The sequence below is a fragment of the Passer montanus genome, unplaced genomic scaffold (genome assembly GCF_014805655.1).
Source record: "Passer montanus isolate IOZ18808 unplaced genomic scaffold, ASM1480565v1 scaffold65, whole genome shotgun sequence".
Taxonomy (NCBI): domain Eukaryota; kingdom Metazoa; phylum Chordata; class Aves; order Passeriformes; family Passeridae; genus Passer; species Passer montanus.
In genome coordinates, this window is record NW_024371593.1 from 742410 (window position 1) to 764655 (window position 22246).

Consider the following 22246-nt stretch of genomic DNA (forward strand, 5'->3'; position numbering starts at 1 on the left):
TAGCACAGCTTTATCCAGGCTGACCTAGCAGGCGAGCTTTTGGGCCAGAACCAGCTCACACCCTGGACATGCATTCCCCCTATCCATGCTTAGCACAGCTTTATCCAGGCTGACCTAGCAGGCACAGCTCAGCTGTAAGCCACATCTAGCAGCAGAGATGCATCCTTCAACACTATCTGGGTTAGTATCAAATTTGGTAGAGAAATGAAGTGCCAGATATTTGGTAGAGAAGTTTACAGCCACTAAATCTCATGGTTTCATTCAGGTCCATGGGATGTTCATGTTCATCTGGTCCACTCCTCTCTATAAAATGATACAAGGCAGCCAGGTAACACTGATGTAGAGGAGTTGTGAGGAAGAAGTAAATTTATAGGTGGTCCTTCTTCCTTACTGTCTAGGCTATTTTCCTCCATTTCATTCCAGGAATTCAAACTTATTTCAGCTCACTACTATAAAGCAGTCACTTTACACTTTGGGAAAGAAAGCACACATTGCCTGGCTTTCCCATGATTATTTATCTTCCTTGTAGTGCAATGGCAGTGTTTTCCTACAAAATATCCTGTAAAAACCATTTAATTCTTCCTTACATTTATCACAAGATATGGAAAGGTGAAGAAACTACTTTCACTACCACACCATATCCTAACTATGTAGGAAAACCACTTATTCAAAGCAGAGTTCAATTTCTAAATACCTTTTAAAAGACATGCTCCAGAATACCAGTTTTATTTTACCAAAGTGGGTGCTAATCTCAGTGGTGAAGCCAAATTTTATTCTGGTTAATCAGTTGCTGCCTATGGGACACTTTGCTCCAACTGAGTGAATTTCTGCCCTCAGCTCCTGTCTGAAACTTGCACAAGTTCCCCATGGTATTTCACAGCCATTAAAATTCAATAGAACACAAAGTCTCTTCCTGGTTTCCCATGGTATTTCACAGCCATTAAAATTCAATAGAACACAGTCTCTTCCACACACCAAAATGCCTGAGACACAGTGAGGATGGGGAGCAGGCAAAAAGAGGCACCATATGAAAAAAACCAGTGACAATGAAGTCTGCTTCAAACTGTGGTGTTTGAGGGGGATGGAGAGAGACTGCAATTCCAAAGAAAACACAGCACCTCACTTTAGCAATCAGACAGAAGCATCATCAGATTGCATTTGTTAAAGGGAGGAGGAGGAAACTGAAGATACACATGGCTGTGGGTTTTGACCACAGTTCACACTGACTGCTAGCAAACATTGTATAAACAGACTGATTTCCTCAAAATACTTCAAAACAGTTTGATTACTTCCCAAGTAATTTCCAGAAGAGTTCCTCAAGAAAATAATCCCATGGCATTTTGCATGCATTATTTCAATAATATAGCAATATAATTATATAATATTATATTTTATAATTTTATTATTATTGATAATTAATAATATAATAACAATCACTGACCATAAGCAGGTCTCCTGAAACAAGCACTGTTTCATGTCAAGAGAAAGACACCTGACAGAAAACTTCCCTTGGAAAAAGCAGACAGTCTCAGCAGAGGTTAACAGCTAGTATCAAAACCTGCTTGAATGTTATCTCCACTCTTTCATGTAAGAGGTACAAGCAGGTGGCCCTTTACTCCTACAGATACAATCCACTGAAAATTTCTAGAGATCAGGCTCTTCTCATAGTAAGTCACATTTTCACAGTCAGTTCAATTTCTATTTCACTTTACAGTGAGACTTGATGGATGTGTAATGCTTCCTATTAAAGCCATACAACAAAAGAACGCCACAGAAGTCATCAAGAGATAATCTCAGTGCTTGAAAACCAGAGTGCAATAAGCAATTGAGACATCCAAGAAGGGTCAGCACTAACACCACACCTACAGCCTTCCACATGCTGCAAAGCCTGTAGGATTTCAAAGGTCTGCTTTCTCCCTCACTTTTGTAGCTTTTTTTCTCTTTTCCATGGTTCAAATATGTAGTGGCCCAAACAAGATCATGTCATAAAATTAAATAAAATCTACAGAGAGCTGTCTTGAATGAACATAACTATGAAGGCATACAATTGACATGACTGGGTAACACTTAGATGCCTGTGCCTGGCATACTTTACATGCTGTTGAAACAGGATGCTCAGACAGCTTAGTGCCAGGGGCTGGATGACCTGTTGACACAGAAAACATCAAGTGAGCAGGTTTATTTTGTGTGAAGTGCTGAGATAACCAACTATCAATACTTTCTGGGTCACGGCTAAGATAACAGCATACAATCACATTAAGTTTACTCACACTACAATAAAGCAATACATGTTTAGTTATTTACTCATTGTCAGGTTTGACCACATTTTATTATGTTCTAAGGGGTGAAAAACAAACAGACTCCACTAGATCTATTTAGGATGACTATCAGGGGAAAAAAATAGGGCCTTATTTGCTGAAGTTTGTAAAGATCAGATAAAGCCGTTGCACAGAATAGAACCACTGATTCTTAACAGGGTCAGCACAGGACACTCTCTACTTCTTGAAGCCACAGGATGGAAGATCTTTGCTCTTGTCTCTTCCCCTATCTCCACTGCCCTGCACAAATAATTGGGCACAGGCATAAGAATGAGATTAGCAGCAGAAACCATTTCCTGCATTCATTCTCCTTTGCTCTACTTGTCAACATCCGTACAAGAGATGAGGCACCTTTGCCTGCGGTGCCCTGCAGCTTACTGTGAAAAAGATGACTTTAGCTGGTCCCAGCTCATTTTTACATGGCATGGGGAAGGGGATAGCTGCTGCAGGAACAAACACACTCTTTGAAGGCAATTCCTTACTCTGCAGAAAGAAAATACATTCAGTACAAGGAGCTTAGCCTTTGTGGTACAAGAGATGAGCAAGAGCTCTGTAATCCTTGCCTCTGCTATTACACCTGGTGTCTTTGGAGAAAATCCAAGGAAATTACCTGGTGGATGATTTACATTCTATCCTCAAACCATGACCCAATTTTCTGTACTATCCAACTAATATAAAAGTGTGCAACATAAGCACTGCAATGAGAAAATACTGTAAAAAATTGAAACAATTTAAAAGTATCCCTGAGGCTTCAGGAATTCATTGAAGGTTTGCAGAGGAAACCAACAACTTCTGAGCACTGAATTTCTACTCATCCAAGCCTGCCCAGTCTCCTTGTGGCAGTTCCAGCTGTCTGACAGTGAGCAGCTTATTGCAAGGCTGGACACACTCTGGTGTGAACAGAGGGGATAAGCCTGTGTTCTTGCCCAGTCTAAAACACATAGGGAGGGACAGAGGGAAGGCCACTAACTGTTAGAAATTTACAACAAAGCTACTGGTGAGATGGTAAAAAACCTGCATACAAGTGGTGTTTGATTTGACACATTTACTACAGACAAGAGACAGCAGCCACCTGGACAAAGTAAAAATTCATACAGAATTAGCAATGTAAGATGCTTAGTATTTTTTTAAAAGCCTTATTATAAATAAAATAACATTACACTATTTCTCCACATCTGGTGCACAATGCCTTGCAAGTAGTTTTAATTGCCCTAATTTTGGAGAAGAGGATTGCAAGTTTTTCCTCTTTACTAGTTGATTCCTACCTTTTACCTTTACAAATTGCTCCCACTAGGAAGCAAACAGCTGTCCACATAATTAAATTAAAAACATGATGATAACTTCTTAAGCATCAAACCAAATATGACTCCAACAAATGTATTATATTTCCTATTATTGTAAAAGAAAATGTATGCTCTATTTCTGGGGTAAAACTAATAGATTATTATCAAGAGCACAATTTGTTAGGATAAAAAAAGATATTTTCTACTATTCTATGATCTTAGCTCACTAAAAACAGTATATTTCTCATTTGAAGTAAATACTAGTGTAGTTATACAACAAAGCATTTACTTTTTAAAAAACCTCAGCAGATTGCAGAGGGATTTTATAGTTGAGAGTAAAAAATTCTCTATTACAAATGGAACAAAACTGTGTTGTCAAATGAGGTCTCATAAGTGCATTGGCATTATAAAAACCATATGTAAGATCTATGTTCCTAGTGAGAGCTTTAATATGAAATTCAAAGATCCACATCAATATTTGCAGAAGAAACTTTAAAGGATCCAGAAGCTCTGTCCTAGGTTTATTTTGACTTTGGTTAACATTATTCATTAAATATTATATCATCACAGTGATGATTGTGAAGAACACAAGATAAAATAAAAATACCTACACTGGGCACTTTGCTAGAAATATCTAAAGGCCATCTAACAACCTACAGTGTAATTTCCTATTTTTGGCAGTTTATCACTTTTAAAATTATAAAATTCCAAGGCTGTAGACTTGGTGCTTGATACATTCCTTGCAAAAAGTACCACACATTTTCTTTTCTTAAAACTCAAGAAGGATTCAGTCAGTTTTGAGCAAATGCGTGCTCATTATCTCACACAACTGGAAATTCTGAGACTAAAGCAGTTCAGAGAAAAACACCTAGCTTTTGTCATGGTGGTTGTACTTAAGCTTTAATAAAACACTAGCTTCCCCTGTGCCAATGTTTTATTGTAATGCTTCCAGGTGTCACATTTTCTGATATAAAATGTGATTGTTAAGGAAGGAACTTCCATTGAGGAAATGTAGAACAGTATTTTTGGGGTTTGTGGAGTTTTGTTGTTGTTTTGGGGGTTTTGATTGGGTTTTGGTGGTGGTTTTTTTTGTATTTTAAACTACTTACACTACACTTACATACTTACTCAAGCCCTGCTTTGCACTGTGTGCAACTTCTTACAAGCTGCTTGAACACAGAAAACAGCTGTTGTTTTACTATTCTGTACCACCGAGTAGGAGAAAAAAAAAAAGAAGAACAATGTCCATATATCCTCAAAAATGAGTCATGTGAGGCAAGGGAAAAGCTCACACCAAGCACCTCTATAGTCCTCCAGGTATGCACAGCCTGGAAGCCAGAGAAGACTCTTCATTGAGAGCAGCTTTAGAATTTTCTATTAAAAAACACCCAAAACCAAGCAAACGAAAACAACAAAAAAAATTTAAAAAAAAAAAACCACACACCAAAAAAACCCACAAAACCCAGCTACCTAAAAAAGTACAGTAAAATTAATATTAAATTTGATTACTACAGCAATGAACACTCCAACTTATTATACACAGAAATATAAGTATACTGTCACACACACATCTTCCTAGTAGGACGTAAGAACTCCTTACATCAACTACTCCTGCAGCAGAGCCTTGCAAATGCCTGTGCTCTCCCATTACCATGCCCAGTATTATAATGGTTCTCACAGGCCATTATGCCAGATGAAGCATGACTGCAGGAGGAGGCTGAGCACCCCACCTAAAAACACACCAGTCTAGGCACTCTGCTGTAACTCAGCCTCCCCACCAGGTTTATTTGCATCTGGCAGCTCTCCAAGACATCTGAAGCGTGTTGGACCTCTCGCTGGCAGGCAGAAAACACCTTGCCCCCAACAAGACACTATTTTCCATCTGGAACCGAATGAGCAAGGGCTCACAGCTTTTGTGCTCAGCCACTAATGCACGTTAAACAATCTATTAACACACCAAATTAATGAGGTGGTGCCAAGTTTGAAGTCAGCTAAGCACTGTGCCTGTGCACAGCTCCCTGCAGCATATGTTGGCACTGCTGTAACACATCCAGCACTCAGGCATTTGGAGCTCAGCCTAATTAGTTCACTGCAATTGAATCTCAACTCTAGCCTTGATTCAGCTGCAATGGAAGTTTTGAAAGAGGCCTATCCACACAGCCTTGCATGTTTTCTCCCTGGCACTTGAGGAGCCAGGGCAAGGAAGTGTGCCAGAATTGCCCAACCAGCCATTTGACAGAGACACAGAAATGTGAATACTGCATTTAACTGTTTTTTTAAGATCATTTATGTTCAACTCTTAAAGGTAGGATAATTCTTTTAGTGGAGGAAATCAAACATGAGAGAAGAACTTGAAATGTCATACTGGAAAGATGATGGGAAAAGAGAGAAGGCCTATCCCAGGAAAACCTGCCCAAACTGAAAAAATGCATAACTTCTATGTGTGCATTTCACAGATCTTTATTTCTGCACTGCACACAACCTGTCATCACTGAGCACTAGTTTTTGCCAGTTTACAGTCTTCTGCTTCCATTTGTTTTTAAAAAAACTAAACATTAGTACAATTACATAGTCTTTTTTCTCCCTCAGAAAACTTCCTTGACCCAATGAATCTTTTTTCCAAGTAGCCAGCCATATCCCACTATGCATTTCGGAACAGAAACTGGATTTTCCCAATTATTGCTAGAGGGGCCTTCAAAAGGCATTTTATCTAGCAGATACCTAGATTTTCACCTTCCTTCCCCTTCAACAATCAAAATACATTTCCACAATAATTTTCATGCAGCAATCACGGAATCTGAGAAATAATGCAAAGACAGTGATTTCACCAAAGTGGCTTCCAGGCATTATCTATTAGTGTTGGCATTGAGAGGATTTGGTTTCTCACACTGCTTTTCTTTCTGATGACAGTCAATTACTTAGTAAACATGGAAATTTAAATTTTTTTTAGTCAATTACACAGTTATTTGTATCTACTTTCCTTAATCTAAGAACTTCTACTGTCCCACTGGGAGAGAGAAATGGGGACCCCTTCTGATCTGTAACCAGACTGACACTTGAGCTCTTCATAGCACAGACTTGGACTGGTCTCAGTCACAAGACAGCCAGACAGCTCAGAACAAAAATGAAACTTCTGACAGGCTACAAATTGGGAAACAGGGCAAGAGGGAGAAGCTCTGTACTGGCCAACCCAAGAAATACTATGCTAATTGCAGGGTCCCAAAGAAGCACTATTGTGGTGCAGTATTGTAGCTAAGGGGCTGCACTGCAGCATGCAGAGAGTAAGAAGGGAACAACAAAACCCTTAAGCTGCTTCTCAGTCTCACCTGCCTCCAAAAATCTGCCAAGAGCCCAAGCTTCAACATCAGGCTGATCAGCAAAGGGGTGCTTCTGCAGCAGCGACTCCTAAACATGAGCACACTTTCTTATGTGGGGCAGGGAAATAGTCCTCTCTTCTCTTTGGAAAGTCTTAAAGTCAGCTTTCCAATGCCTTTTCCTCTCGGATAAAACTTTACCAAGCACATTGATAGATACATAGTGTTGGGTTGCAAAGGTGTCTGCTCTGCTGCAAACTGGCCTCAACTAAACTACCTTGGTCACGATGGGACAAAAAAAAGCTAAACCTGGGTCTTCCTGCTATTGACAGCAGCTAAAAGAATATGATGCTGATGAAGTCATATTTCTTTCTTTCCACTTGGAAAAGCCATGCTTGCATTGGAGGAATTGTCTCCTTTTTTTCTTTTAAACAGAAGTAATACTTTGGAAGTCTGATTTCAAGCCACAAAAATCTCTAAACATACAAATTAGGGTCAAAACCACAGCATTTCAGTTTGCAACATTCTTCACTCTGAAAGAAAAGTCATGTGTGAGCACGTGCACACGCTAATTGTTTCATGGATCCTTTTTCCTCCTCAACATTTTACACAGGTATGAACCAGTACGTTTGGAAGTACATTTGCAGCATGTCTGGAAACATGGCAAAAATGGGATTTTAAATTGGAGTTAGGCTTACGTGTGTAAAGAACATGGTGTAAACACTGCATTGCCTTTAATAATGGATTACTGTGAGTCCTGATTCAGGCAACTGGAATATTCTACCTACCCTCAATTCCTATCTCTGTGTGCACACACATGCAGCCATGCTGCTAAGAGTGCCTGTTTCACAGACCAATTTTCCAAACCCCAACCACTGGCCAGTCCAAGCTTATGTAAACTGCTTGGGATTGGAACAAACTCAATGACAATCATTGCTGATTAAACCAAACTTATACAAAGGCAAAGCAAATTGAACCAGGTACAGGCATGCAAAGATAAGATAGAAGCTGATTATCTTGCATGGCAACAAAGGAGAGCTGCCACAATGGAACAAACCAACGGTCCATCAGTTTCCAAATTGTTCCCTCTGGTTACAGCCAACACTTCAAAGAACACAGGCAGTCAACACTGCCAGAAGTCATTATTTGCCACACCAAGAACAAGAGAAATCAGTTCATAACTTCAGTTTCTTCAGGCAAATTTTAAAATGAATGCCTTAAAATAAAGAAGGTGAGAAGAACCTCTTCCCTTGAGCACCTAAATCTAAAGTAATTCTGTTTAACATCTGACAATTTCACTTGGTACAGTCATTTCCAACTGTGGGGCAGTACCCAAGAGTTTCAGCAGGCCACTATGAGGGCAGAGTTTCTTTTTCCCACCTCGCCTCACAGAGCCTGAAAACTTGATTTGTTCAGGCCGCAGAACATTTCGCCTCCCAAAGCTGCTCACAAGGTGCACTGCTGTGATAAGTGTGATAAGATGCCCTAGCCTGGAAGGTCACTGAGAACAGTGGCACTCAGTCATTCCCTTGCCCTGACAGCCAGGGCAGATTTGGTGGCCCTGGCAGGACACTGCCATCCATGCAGCCAGGCCACAGGGCAAGCTCTTGCTTGCAAAGCCTGAGTCTCCAAGCAAACACCAACTGCGTTTGCAGAAGCCATGTATGCAGATCCTCAGCCACCAAGCACAACTGACTTGCCCTGTAAAATCAGGTGTATGTACACTGTATGCTTCATCTAGTTACATGATATTTATTACAAAATCAAACCAAGTCAAGTAGCTGAACTAAGAGTTGCCATTGTCTCCACTAGTAGTTTTAGGCAGGTTTTTTTTAGTTATTTAATTAATGGTTGATTAGCCATTTTATCTCCCCACAGAGATATTTCCCCAGCCTTAAAAAAACTAGTATAAATGAGGCACAATATTCATTCCCCATTTTGCTCACTTTGGTCTAAGCAAATAAGAAAAATCCTTAGAAAAGACCTGTCTAGTATTAAATTGATTTAATCAGAGACTGGAACGTCAAATTACCCTGGAGATTGAAAATATCAACATGAGAGAATATACAATTTGCATAGTGAAAAACAGGTATTTCTGACACCTTATGAAAGAAATAATTCAGAAGAAAACAGGTTACGGCCTGACCTGTGCAAGACAGCCAGATTCCATCCTTCAAGTCAAGGGTACACAAGGGCCTTTGCTACTCACCAGAACAAGGAACAATCAAAATAATGTGAAACAAACAAAACAGCCTAGAATCTGTGGATTGAAGCTTGGTGTCCAACTTCCCTCTTCTAAACAATATAATACAAAACTGAGGAAAATCAATCCTGAGTATCAGTTCTCAGCTATTAGTATTCTACATACCACTGACTAAGATTCCTGAGCAGGAAAAGGGTGTGACAGGCAATCAGTAGATGTAGCTCTTATCGCTTGATAAACAGTGTTTTAACAACCAGCCAGAGATGCAGGTCCAGAGCAAGTTACATAGGCTATTCCAGGAGTTGTTTCTAACTGTAATAATTACAGCACATAATTAAGAACACAGCCACACACTCCACACCACGCAGAAAACAGAAAATTAAGCCTCCAGTCGTTGCTGCTCCCATCACTGGGCTAGATCTTGGCCGGGGCTCTCTACTCAGCTTAGGTCTTTATGCCCTGATTTAACACCACTCCCGTTTCCTCTCCTTCCCCTCTAAACATTTAGGACAGCGACCGAAACCTCCCAGGCAGCTGAAAGCCCCCGGAATAAAGCAGCAGGCAGACTGCAGAGGGAGTCAAAAAGACAGCAGGCAAAATTAATTCAGTTTCTCAAACGCATTTGGGCAGGACAGACTAACACCAGGGTCCTTGCACACCCCAAGGTAAAAGCAGGCTTAGCATTCTATGAATGACTGTTTGTGCGCTGACAATAGAACAATCAAGTACTTCCTCCAGAGGGAAAGGAGCACACGCACGCCTCTGTGTGCATCTGGTGACTCCAGCTCCTTTCCAGCTCTGCACCTCATCCCTGGTATCCAGCTGCCTGCACAAAGCAGGTCCCGAGGAGGTGGTGCCCAGCAGCTCCTCTGAACCAGACAAATCCGCCTCCTCGGTTAATTTTAGCAGCACACTTCTGCTCTGTAGCAGCTATTCATCCGCCAAAACTCAGCACCTGGCTGGCAGGGATTGTACTCCAAACACAGCATTCCTTGGCACAGCAGAAAGTTGCTTTGGGACCTCAGAAAGAGCTGGAGAACTATGGACCAAAGGCTGGTAACTCACACCATGATTGAATGGGCACAAAAAACTTATGTACTACCAAAAAAAAAAAAAAAAAAAAAAAAAAAAAAAAAAAAAAAAAAAAAAAAAGTTGGGCTGAGAACAGGAAAGCCTCAATTCCCTCTGCTGGTGGGAATCAGAGTTAGGCAGCCTAAACGGTACTTGTAGATTGCCTTGTGAGAAACTTACAAGGATGTCAGTACCCTCTTCTGTCTCTTCAGTGCCCTAAGGAATTTGAACAATGCTTGGTAAGAGGCTTGAGAATACTTACTGCCACTGTCATTCGTCATTGCATCAGAAGAGCTCTGGAAAGAAGGGAAATGCTGGGGCTAATGCTTACACCATGGGTGTGTGTTGAGGGGGGAAACACGTAAAGACTTACACATATTACAGAATCTTAATTCTTGCACAAACAGGATTACTCCACACTGCAAACACTTGAAATGAAAAAAAAAAAAAAAAGTTGAAATTAAAAAAAAAAGTTAAAATTCAGGCTAGAACCTTAAGTAGTGAAAGGACTAGAAGCTTGGTTTTTGTTTTTCAGAGTTTTCCTAGACTTGCTGGTAGGGTTTAGAGAAGATTAGTTAAGATATTGAAAACAGTTTGCTGCACCATCTAAATATAATTTGAGACACCTGAAAGGTCAGAAACCATAAAAGATAGCTACCTAAAAGTCCTGTTTAGGGGGGAGAAAAAAAAAGGGGGGGTGGGCACCTCCAATTCTCAAAAGTGTTTTATATTGTTCAACGACAACTATTAGGCACTTCATAATTACAGTCATTACTCATTTTCTCATCTCATGGCATTATCATAAGGCTAAAGAGAATGGAGCCCACAATTATCTCAGCAGTTGTACCCAGTCATCTCCCAATTACATACACTCAGATGACAGCTGTTTCCCCTCCACTGAAATAACGTTGGTACCACTTAACCTGGTGACCTAAACACTCCAGAACCCTCAAGTGTGGAACAGAAGCACAGAATCCTGAACTGACTTTAGATTTCAGTTACTTAAAAACAGAACTTAAAATCAGAATACAATAAAAAAGTAATAAAAACTGAGTTTGGTGTCTCTTGTTTTAAGATTTCGACCACAAAATATATTTTGCTCTAGCTGTTGGAATAAGCATGTATACATGTAATAGATATATATACACATATAGATGTTTGTGCATGAATATAATAAACACACACCACATTCCCACCTGACCTTCTCACCTACATTTTACACGGGCCAATTACCCAAGAGTCACACAAGCCTACAGCAACACCTCGATGGAAAAGCCAATTCCTCACAGAGACACCTGTTGGGATGCTCGTGCACCACAGACTGACTACTTGCTGGGCTGGGGTTTGACACTACGCTCTACAGACAGCACTCAATAGAACATAGTACCATAGACAAAGCAACTTTCAACCCACCTGCCTGGGGTTTGACACTGCGCTCTACAGAGAGCACTCAACAGAACATAGTACCATAGAACAGTACCATAGACAAAGCAACTTTCAACCCACCTGCAGTTCAAGAGCACCCTTACCTCCTTCCCATCGCAATGGACGGCACAGGGAGGCAGAGCCAGGGCAATAAAAGTTGCAAGGAAAACGAGCATCACCTGTTTCCAATCCTCCTCTGCCAAGACTGCAGCACTGATAATGGACAGGACCTGTTCAGTAGCACCTGTTCAATTAGCAATGCTGCTGTGCAGTGAGCCTCGGCATCACACAGGTGTCACTGCTTGAAATCGGGAGCCATCCATCAAAAAGTAATAAAGAATGGGTGACACTGCTACATGCTTCATTTCTGCCATCAGTATGAACAAGGCTCCCTGGGTAGCGTTCCAGGGAAGAAAATTACCTGAAACCAGTTCATGCACTAGCTGATAAATACACCTAAGGGCTCCTGAACTGAGATACAGCATTTCTCTTAACTAAAAAGGCAAACTTTCCCCCAGAGGATGACTTTTGTTTCAGTTCACACCTGCAGGTGGGGAAAAAAAGGAACCAAACCACGCACAGCCCAAAGGACCGTATGTGCAGGATGTTCCAGCCCGGAGCACGGGCAGGTCTGGAAGGCTCCGTGCCCGAGGAGCCTCCGGGCAGAGGACGAGCGCCGTGCGGGGCGGGGGCTCGGCACAGCGGCCCCGGAGGGAGCCGCGGAGCCCCCGGCAGGGCCGGGCAGCGCTCCAGCGGCGGCACCGGGAGCGCGGAGCAGGTGCCCGGCGGCAGCGGGGCGGTACTCACACGGTGAAGTGGTACACGAAGCACTTCCATCCCGTGGGGCGCTCCAAGAAGTTGTAGACCCTGCCCTGGACGCTGCTGCGGCTCAGCAGGGGCTTGCGGAGGCTGTAGATGGAGACGCGGGGGTCCAGGCTGACGGGGGGCCGCGGGCAGTCGGAGCTCACCACCACCAGCTCGCTCCGCAGGCGCGGCCCCCGCTCCCGCTCCGGCGCGGGGCCGCATCCCGCGGGCGCCTGCCCGCCCTGCGCGGCCGCCAGCGGGGCGTAGTGGGCATTCGGGGCGCTCTCGGCCAGCTCCAGCGCCGCCGCCTTCTTGCCGGGCGTCATGCTGCCTCTCCTGGGCAGCGAGAGCCGGCCCAGGCTGCGGCTCTTGGGCTCGCCCGGCGGCGAGCTGGAGGACATGGCTGGGGCGGCGCGGGGTGCCCCGGGAGCTGCGGGCAGCGCCGGGCGCCCCGTCCCACCGCAGACACCGCTGGCCCGGCCCCCGGGGGCGGCTCCGGCCGGGAAAGGTGCGGGGAAGGAGCGGGGGCGGGCCCGGCGCAGTGCCGGTGCGGGCCGGCGGGAGGCGCTGCCCGCGGAGCCGCTCCCACGCCCCGCACCGCCCGCAGCATCCCCGCGCTGCGCTCCCGAGTGTCGCTGTCCGCGCTGCTGGCCCGTGCAGGTGGCCTCTCACCTGTGTGAGGAGCTGCCAGGGCAAACAGCAGGGAGCAGCCTCCCAGAAGCCCGGCAGACTTTCCTGCCTTCTCGGCCACTCCCGTGTTTCCCAGAGCTGTGGCATTGGGGGGCTTGAGATTCTGGGGTACAATCCCTTGCTTCAGATTTAGGATCTCCAAAGCTTTCTGGACCTGCTGCTTCACTCCTTTTTGCAGAATTTCAGGACGTGGGAGCAGCAGAGCTCTGCCAGAGTTTGAATCCTCGAGGAGGCTCTTTTTAAAATGAGTAACAAGAACGATGAGCCCAAACAAGGGGTCCTGCAGTCCTTGGTGTTATTGTAACCAAAGGGAGTGAATAGCTGAAGAACTGGGGAAACGGTAGAACCCAGCACACTGTGTCCTGCAGAACTGCATCCTCTGCAAGTTGGGTCCCGCACCAGCAACACTTTGACTTTTGTGGAAATTTGCACATTTTTGGCCATGGAGACCCTGTCATTTTGAGGGCCTGGATGACTTTCCTGTGTGGTGGAGTTACTTACGACTTCCACAACTGTGGTGTGAATCGACTTGTCATGACTTTGGTGCACCTATTAGTTAACAATTTCTATTCCCAGAGTGAAGGGAAAGGTGCTCTTTGATCTGGACTGGTGGATTTTTTCTTCCTGCTCAAAATAGAACTGCACTAGTAAGAGCTATGTTGAGTTCATGGTTGATACTGGTACCCGGACAAGAATGTTACAGGGAGATAAGGTGCTAAATAAAGTTAAACGAAAACAACCCTGCTAATTGCAGTTCCATTCAAATGTCAGGCTGCCCGAATTGTAGGGGAGAATTGTAAGGGAACCAGGCAAGATCCTCCACCAGTGTAAACAAGGAAAACCAGAGGGCTCTTGTACTTATTTACACCCCTGAGGGATCTGGCTCCATCTTAGGAATACAAAACCAGAAGTGTTAAAATGAGACTTTGAAAAACTGTTTTCCAAGCCAACAACGTCCTCACCAGGCTTCCCCCCCCTCCACCAGCGCATGAAGAACAAACCAGCTTAATAAAAACAGCATTTCAAAGGGAAAATTCCCTGCATCAGGTCAAAATAGAGCCTGGTTTTTCTATTTTGATGAACTGTTCTTTTTTGAAACAAGTCTGCAGAAAAAAAGGCTAATGGAAGAAAGAATGTCATCACTACCCTTGAAGGCTCACTGTTTGAGGGCCAGCCTGATAAAGCCTTGATATTAAAGCTAACAAATGTGTTTCTTTATGTAAGTGTTCCACTTTGTTTTATAGTCCAACATAACATTGTCTGGGTTATACAGAGCCTTATCCTGGAGCCAGCTGCAAAATATAACATACAGAGTTCAGCCAAACAAGAGGCTGTATGTTCATGTGAAAATGATGTTTTCCTTCATGAAACTTGTCAAAAAAAAAAAAATAATGTGGCATAATATTGTTATTTGTCCACTGATTAACGAAAAAGAGAAACTTCACTCTATCTGAACCTAGGAAAATGGAATTCCTGTATTACTTATGCAGTTTCCTTTGCAAAAGAAAAGTTAGGGGGTATTATATACTTAAATGTTTAAACAGGGAAGAAAATTGGTAAGATCTAAATTTGATCTTCAGTGGTCAGTGAGAAACTGCTCCAAAGAACCAAAGTTTGTTTCAATAAATTTTTACTGCAAAACAAAAAACGTCTCAAATATAATCCACAGCCTTATATATTGAGTTCTTTTTCAGGACAGAAATATTGTCATAAGGTTTTAGGTTGGAATTCTAATTTTGGCTAAATCTTTCAATTCAAAGAATTGTCACAAATAAAGGAATTGTAAAGTATTTAAAATTAGTATTTAGGTAATATCTAAAGATATTTTCTCAGAGTCAAGGAATTAATCAAAATCTACATTTTAAGTGTGTTGCTGATAAAAGATAACACTTATTTCCTGTAGCAAAAATCATATTATTAGATGATTGCCAGCTTGTTGTACTGACAGGTAAAACATGTCTGGCACAGGTGAAAGCAAGAGCACACTTAAATAAAAGTGTCAAATAAATGACTACTTATTGATGAGAATCCAGTGTATAATTATCTTTAATGTATATTAAGTTATCAAAATTATATATTAATTTGAAACATTTTCAAGATGTATATTTTAACATGGTAATGGAAATTCCCTTTTTTTCCCCTTCTTAAGTTGCCTTGTCTTGATCTTAATCATGTTTATTTTACAAAACAACAGAATTATGTAAGTGGAAGAAGAGAGAAAAAGAGAGTGTGGTGTATACATGAAAGAGTTAAAAATGGGAAGGGGGGGAGATGAGTGTTCAAATATATTTATGGAGCTTGGTATCTAGGCTTTGATAGTGAATAAGGTAGGAAAATATGTTGAATAAAGAGGATGTGGGTTATAAATATTAAGGTGGAACTATTATGCTGAATTGTTTCTTAGAATAATAATAATCTTCTTTGAGTATCTACAGAACTGCAGCAAAATGAGTAACAGCCAGTATATTTTAATTCACAGTTTGCAAGAACTGTTTTAAATCCTTATGTCTTTAAGAGGACTATGGTTCTAAACATGAGATATCCAAAGTCACTGTAGTATAATAATAATACAGTGAAGCTGATGGCAAAGCTCCCAGTTCTAGAAATTTAACTGGAGCAACTCTAGTAAATTATTAGTTAAAGGCTTTTTTGATCAAAAATGTTTGTAGCATTCTGGGCCTCTTTCTGATATCCTGTACCAAGTTATGGCCAATATTATGCCTGCAGTGACAGAAAGGCTCATGACATGCTGCATTTTCACGTTGTGCCTGCCAGAGCACCATGCAAGGTCACTCTGCTCAATCACTGATGAATGTTTACAAGCAGGAATTGCTGCAGCCAGTTAGAGACACCTTGATTTTTTGCCTCATTTCTTCCCTGTGGAAGCTAAGACTCAAAGAAACATTTTGTGTCTGAATATTCTCCGTCTTCTTCTGAAAGTCTTTAACACGTTACAATTACAGGTTTCACCACATTTTTTTCTGGCATGGGAATCTTCTTGTTTGCTGTAAGATTACTTTGTGGGATGGTTTTTGTTTGTATTACGTTTGAGGGGGTTTTTTTAATACCACTTCCATTTCTGCCCAGCTACAGTAGGAGACATGTTAAACAACAGCTTTCAAGGAGAGGAAATAGAGAGTTGTGTTGTCTCAATTTTTGAAATCTTTTTCTTGGAGAAGAGTAAATATTTGGTTGTGTTCCATTTCCTGGAAAATCTACATTGGGATTCAGTGAGTAGATCATTACAAAAACACAGTCAATGGTGAAGGTAAATGTCACTTGAACTAAGAATCAAGTCCTAGATTCTTTATATATTTTCATATAGCAAGGTAGGACAAAAACTTTTGAAATATTCTCTATCAATTAGAAAATTCTGCTCACAGACTTGTCATTACTTTAAAAAATTCCTATTAAAAACAAAAAAACTAAGTACTTAGACTTCAGACAAAAAGAACAGTTTGAAAATACAACAATAACACATTAGACAAACCTCAGCTTTAAGATTCAAAACAAAAGCAAGGGGAAAGAGACACAAGGATTTGCTTCACTTTCTAAATCCTGGGAAGGCTACAGCTTAGCCAGTTCAGTAAGGAGATGGGGAGAGATAGGTAGATTTTCATTCATTCATCAAATTTCAATTAAGAAAAATTTTCTGAGTACATGTAGACATTTTCCATTGCACATCTTGATAATTTACCATTATTTTTAATTAATCTAAATCTATTGATATACAACTTGTATGGCTTTATGCAAACTAACTTCAGGTTTTAAATTTAAGCAAAATCTTTGCTGTGGGCTCTTGAATACTTCCTTGCTTCCCATGTGTAAATCCAGCAGGTTTTCCCTGTTAGCAGGCATTGCTAGTCAACTTAGCACAGCAGCAGAAACTCCAGATACAGAGAGTGTATTCAAAACTGCAGTATGTCCCAAAACACTGACCATCTCATAAATCAGAGATCACATTAATTAATCACTTCCTTAGTAGACTAATCACTGCCAAAAAGACACACTTCCAACAGGTGTTTATGCAGTCTGCTTTCCTGCCAGTCGCTTTCAAGACAGATGGAGCAGACAGAAAAGAGCAGATATAGTATTCTACTGAGAAAGTCTGAAGTGTCCTTTCATTCCCTCCCTTCTTTACCGCTGGGTTATTTTTAACAGTGGATGCAGTCTGCTCAGGAATCTGGGCAGCAGAGAGGAGCAGCCCTGCAGGAGATAGCGAGTGGCATGCACCAGATATCTGGCATATGGAGGCTATGCAGCCCTGCTGACATCCCTGATTAGCATTATCTGTTTGAATGCTAGCTGAGTGCAGGGTTGTGGCTACATTTATTTTATGTGTTTACATTGCTTCATGGGATTTTAAAGCATATTGGTGCTGTTCTGGGAAAGAGTGTTACTGTCCACTAATGCTCAGGTATGAAGTCCTAAAGCAAAGAAAGATTCTGAGAATATTTATTTAGGCTTACGCCTCACAAACGCTTTCTGTTTTGTTTTCTAACAAATTGGGAACTCTGAGCCATTGAACTCTACCCTCTGGATGCAGCTATCCAGACAATTCTTTGCTCACCTCACAGTCTACCCAGTGAATCAGTCTCTAATTTAGAGAGGAGGATGTTGGGAGGGACCGTGCCAAAGGCTTTACAGAAACCCAGATAAATGACATTCCTTCATGTCGAATGATATCCCTGTATCCCTTGCCTTGTCCCCTGACGTAGGCATTCCATCACAGAAGGCCATGAGGCTGGTCAGGCAGGATCAGCCCTGCTGAAACCGTGCTGGCTGCCTCCAATCACCTCCCTGTCCTCCATGTGCCTTAGCAGAGCTTTTATGAGGATCTGTTCCAGCACCTTCCCAAGCACAAAGGTGAGGAAAACAGCTCCTCCCAGGGTCCTCCTTTCTACTCTTTTTAAAGATAGGTGCAGTATTTCTCTTTTTCCAGTCACATGACACTTCACCTGACAGCCAGGACTATCTGAGTATCACAGAGAGGAGCTTGGCAAATGTGTCAGCCAATTCCCTCAGGACTCTGGGATGCATCTTATCAGTTCCCATGGACTTCTGTACATTCAGGTTCCTCAGGTGGTCATGAACTTGATCTTTACTACTGTGGGAGGGGCTTTGCTCCCCCAGTCCCCATCCTGCTGTCCATCCCCTTGAGAGCTGTGAGAAGGGAGGTTGCCATAAAACACTGAGGCAAAAACCTTGGTAGACTCTTAATTTCTCTGGTTAAGGATCATTAATTTATACAGAAGGCTAGAACCAGCCAACTGGAATTTTGGTTTCCATCAATAAAGATCAAAATTTTTTCTACAATGTTAGCCTCTCCTATTTGCTTTCTCGCTGACCGAAATCTTCCACATGTTAGTCTGAAGAATTCAGGCCCTAAATGTTTACTCCTTTAGGAACAGGACTTCAGGGCAGAGCCCTTGAAGGGCTCATGAGCATTAAGAAAAAAAATAAGAAAGTGGTGCTAGAATTGTAACTGAGCCGTGTTAGTGCATCACAGCTTGTAAACATCCCTCTCAACATTTTCTTCCTCCACCAGCCTACTTGTAATCTTCAACAAAGCAGCAGTAGAAAAAATAAAGATCTAGAACTTGGGAAGGCCTTATGATACTAAGAGAGGATAGCTTTAGGAGATCTTGCTCCAGACACTTGTAGATCCATGCATGGATCCAGTCTGTTGCCCATTGTATCCTGTCCTCCTGAGTTCTTTAATGTAGTTAATTTTCCAGGAATTTTTTTAACTGAAAAGGATTCTTTTAGGTATTACTCCAAAAGAGCGAGCTAAAGAGGCTGACAACATCTTGCCACGTTCATTTTCACCATTGTGGCAGAGGTGGTGTATTTCAGTCTCAGGAGCACTGAGACTCAGCAGGCATTTGCTGGCTCACACGGTGCCACACAGGATTCTGAGTGCACATTCTCACACGGGCCAGCACGTCTGAGGGCAGAGTGACTAACAGCATTCTCCAAATGAAGAGATTGTTACATCACTTTCTTGCATCAAAAGCAAATTCTCCTCCTCACATTAGTCACAAACCTTCTCTTTGTTAGGCTAAAATCAGCACCAAATAACACCGCTGAGCAAGCTCCAAATAGATTAACTGAAAAATTCTGAAACAGCCCCCAAATTTTTGTCCCATGGTGGCTTATGGAGAGGACTGCTCTTAATGAAAGGACGTGCTGGTATTTCAGGAAGGGTTTCACTCTCAGCAGCTGAGAAAGAAATCACCAGCTATCACCAAATCTCTTCCTGGTCCAGGAACACTTCCTGCCTCTGAGCACATTAATCTGTAACATATAATACCCTACCTCACGTGTAAGGCATGGCATGGGACAGATAATCATTCTTCTTCAGCAGGACCCACTTGGCAACCCACTTTTGATGTCAAGCATCATTGGTCTGACAGTCAATCCTGTCTTTTAATTGCAGGTGGTTCACTAGGAAACTTCAGTGGGAGGTTATGTGCAATGCAAGGAATTTAATGCGAACTCTGTGGGAGAATCAAAGATTTTTCAAACTATAATCCATCCAAAAGCTTTCTAATGCCCAACCACACAGCAAAGAGTTATAGAACAAGTACTAGCAATGTCTCCTCCCCTCCTACTACACCTATTCTTAAAAGAGTAACCTCTCAAGGCAAACAAATTGGAAACTATAAAACTCAGTGGATAGACCACAGGAGACCTGGGCAACAATCAGCTCTGCCAGACTGGAATTTCAGGTTGCTTTCGTCTCACAAAATAAGAGTTTTCATTTCACTAGGACCATTCTAATAGGTAAAGCTAAACAATGCAATGTAATTTAAAGTCTTGCAAAAATGCTTTTAACCTGTTCCATAATTGTGATTTAATGCCAAATTCTAGAGACATGCCTGACCTTTTCCTAATTGGGTTAATTGCAATTCTTATCTCAGTGTCCTCATCTCCAGTGTCTCAAAATCACAGTTGCCCAGCTGGATTTTGTGTTTTACAGGATTCTGTGGTTTGTGTTTAAATGCTAAAGCTGAAGCTTGCTGAGCTTGTGGAGCCCCAAAATTTTTTGTGTGAGCACCACAGCTCCCTCTGTATTTTTGCAGAAGTGAAAAAGGGAACATTAGAGCACCCTCATCATCTCCCTGATTGATGACTTATCACAAATCCAGTGAACGAGGCTGTAGCACAACTACTTTTTAGAGACCATTTGTGTGTATGGCAAGGCATTAACATTTGTTATTTGGGCTATTAAACTGCTGTTAAAATTTGACATCACTTGAGGGCTCTGCTAAACTGGGAAAAGGAGGTTACTGATTTCAGACTGTCTGCACCATGTCCAAATCACATTCTTCTCAGAAACTCTGGAAAGAGAATAGCTGCATTTGCTTTGCACTGCCCAAAAGAACAATCCATAACCTTACTGGTAAATTACTTCATCTACATCTTCACATCTTCAAAGCAGATGTGCTAACCTCACTAATTCAGTGAACAGGAAACAACCTGTTCACTGAATTAGTGAAACAACACCAAAGTCATATCTTACCAGCAGAAAAGTTGCTTTTTCCTGACAAAATTTAGAAGATAATTAGTTAATTAATGTTTACTGTTATTTCAGACCTCATTATAAGCAAACGCTTCTGTCTGCAGAACTTTTTTGTTTTTCTTTAAAGACACCTAATGCTTCAAACGTTTTTGTGCGGTTTGTTTTTATGTATTCTATTCCTGGAGGTCCCTCTAGTGGCTGAAGTGTCAAGTTTATCTGCTCTAACTTAAAAGACCGCAGATGTTTTGCCTCATTTTTTTCAGTAGATATTTCTTGTAATAGACAAATATTTTCCTAACGTTTATAATTCCTCCTACTAAATAAATGTCAAATTAAATATATTTTTCACATTACAATAAAAGAAGAATAACTGGACTAAATTGATATATTATCCATGTTTGAGCAATGAATAATAGGAAGCTGGCAAAGAGAGGATCAAATTCTTGTAAATACATTGAATTTATGTAAGTATTTTCAGTCCCCCTATCAAAGAGAAAAGTTTCAGTCTCTAACCTCGGACTTGAATGACCAGAGTTCAGCAGCCAGTTCTCCCACAGACTTCCTGTGTGACCTCTGTTGTGACATTGTTCTTATTTGTGCCTCAGGTTGTCAGTTTGTAAATGGGATAATGGCACTGTCCTCCTTCGTAGCTGTGATGATAAATGCGATTGCAGGTGAAGCACTCAGATTTGCTGGGGAAGAAGAGAAGCAGGAGCAGTCACTACAAAGGCAGGGATGCTTTGGAACACTGCACAAAATTCTGGTGTGCAGATAGAACTAAGAACACTGGAATTCCTAATGAAGACATGTTTTGAATGGAAACACAGACGTGAATGAATGCTTTAACTTGCTATATGTCACACACAGATTCTTTCTTGCATTTGCTCTTGGTGAAGCTTCACCACGTGAACAGACTTACCCGGCTTATCAGCTACATAGTAAAACACTTCAGTGTCACTGATAACCCTGTTTTTTTAAGTTAGAGGCCAGCCATTGAACACACACACCCTCTTCCACCCCTTCCCCCAAATACAGCCCATCACCACATCCGTGGCTGGCTTTAATAATCAGATAAGGAGAAAAGGGATTCTGCTGAGGATGCAAAACCTCAAATTTTATGTTAGAAGACACAGTTTAATGCAGTGAACATTCCAATGAAAGTTCCACCCTATAAGATAAGGGAATGTTAGAGATAATTCATTGCACATACACCAGCAGGGTGAGCAAGGCAGTGGAAAGAGCTGAATAAACAGTGGCATGAATTTGCAGGTGCATTTAGCAGCTTACAAGATTTTTTATCTGAAATATCTGTAAGGTAGTAATTAATTATGAATCTTCATACAATAATTATTTCCCTCTTAGCTGATTGGCATTAGGGCTGGAAGGCTACCAGGAAGGGTACAGGTGTGATGTACAGGTGTGATGATGGGTCAGAGTGGCCAGCAAGTTCTCCTAGGATTCTCCAAAATAGTTAATTGAACTGTCTGGGGAAGGGGTTAATAATAAACACACCTGTTTTGAGCAGAAGGAAGAACAAGCAAATAAAACTAACCCGGCAGCATCCTGATGTTTAAATAGTACTTAGAAAGATAAAACCACGCAGGATTTCAACA

At 41.7% G+C, this 22246-nt stretch overlaps 1 protein-coding gene across 4 annotated transcripts in view; it reads right to left on the reverse strand.

Annotated features, from left to right (window-relative positions):
- Positions 1-12877, reverse strand: part of KCNQ1 (potassium voltage-gated channel subfamily Q member 1) — a 333132-nt gene extending 320255 nt beyond the window's left edge. For all 4 annotated transcript variants that reach the window (XM_039728426.1, XM_039728428.1, XM_039728427.1 and 1 more), the window contains exon 1: positions 12422-12877. In XM_039728426.1, the coding sequence (XP_039584360.1) occupies positions 12422-12819 (398 nt within the window). In that variant the 5' untranslated portion in view covers positions 12820-12877. The remainder of the gene's footprint in view (positions 1-12421) is intronic.
- Positions 12878-22246: the final 9369 nt, after the last annotated feature.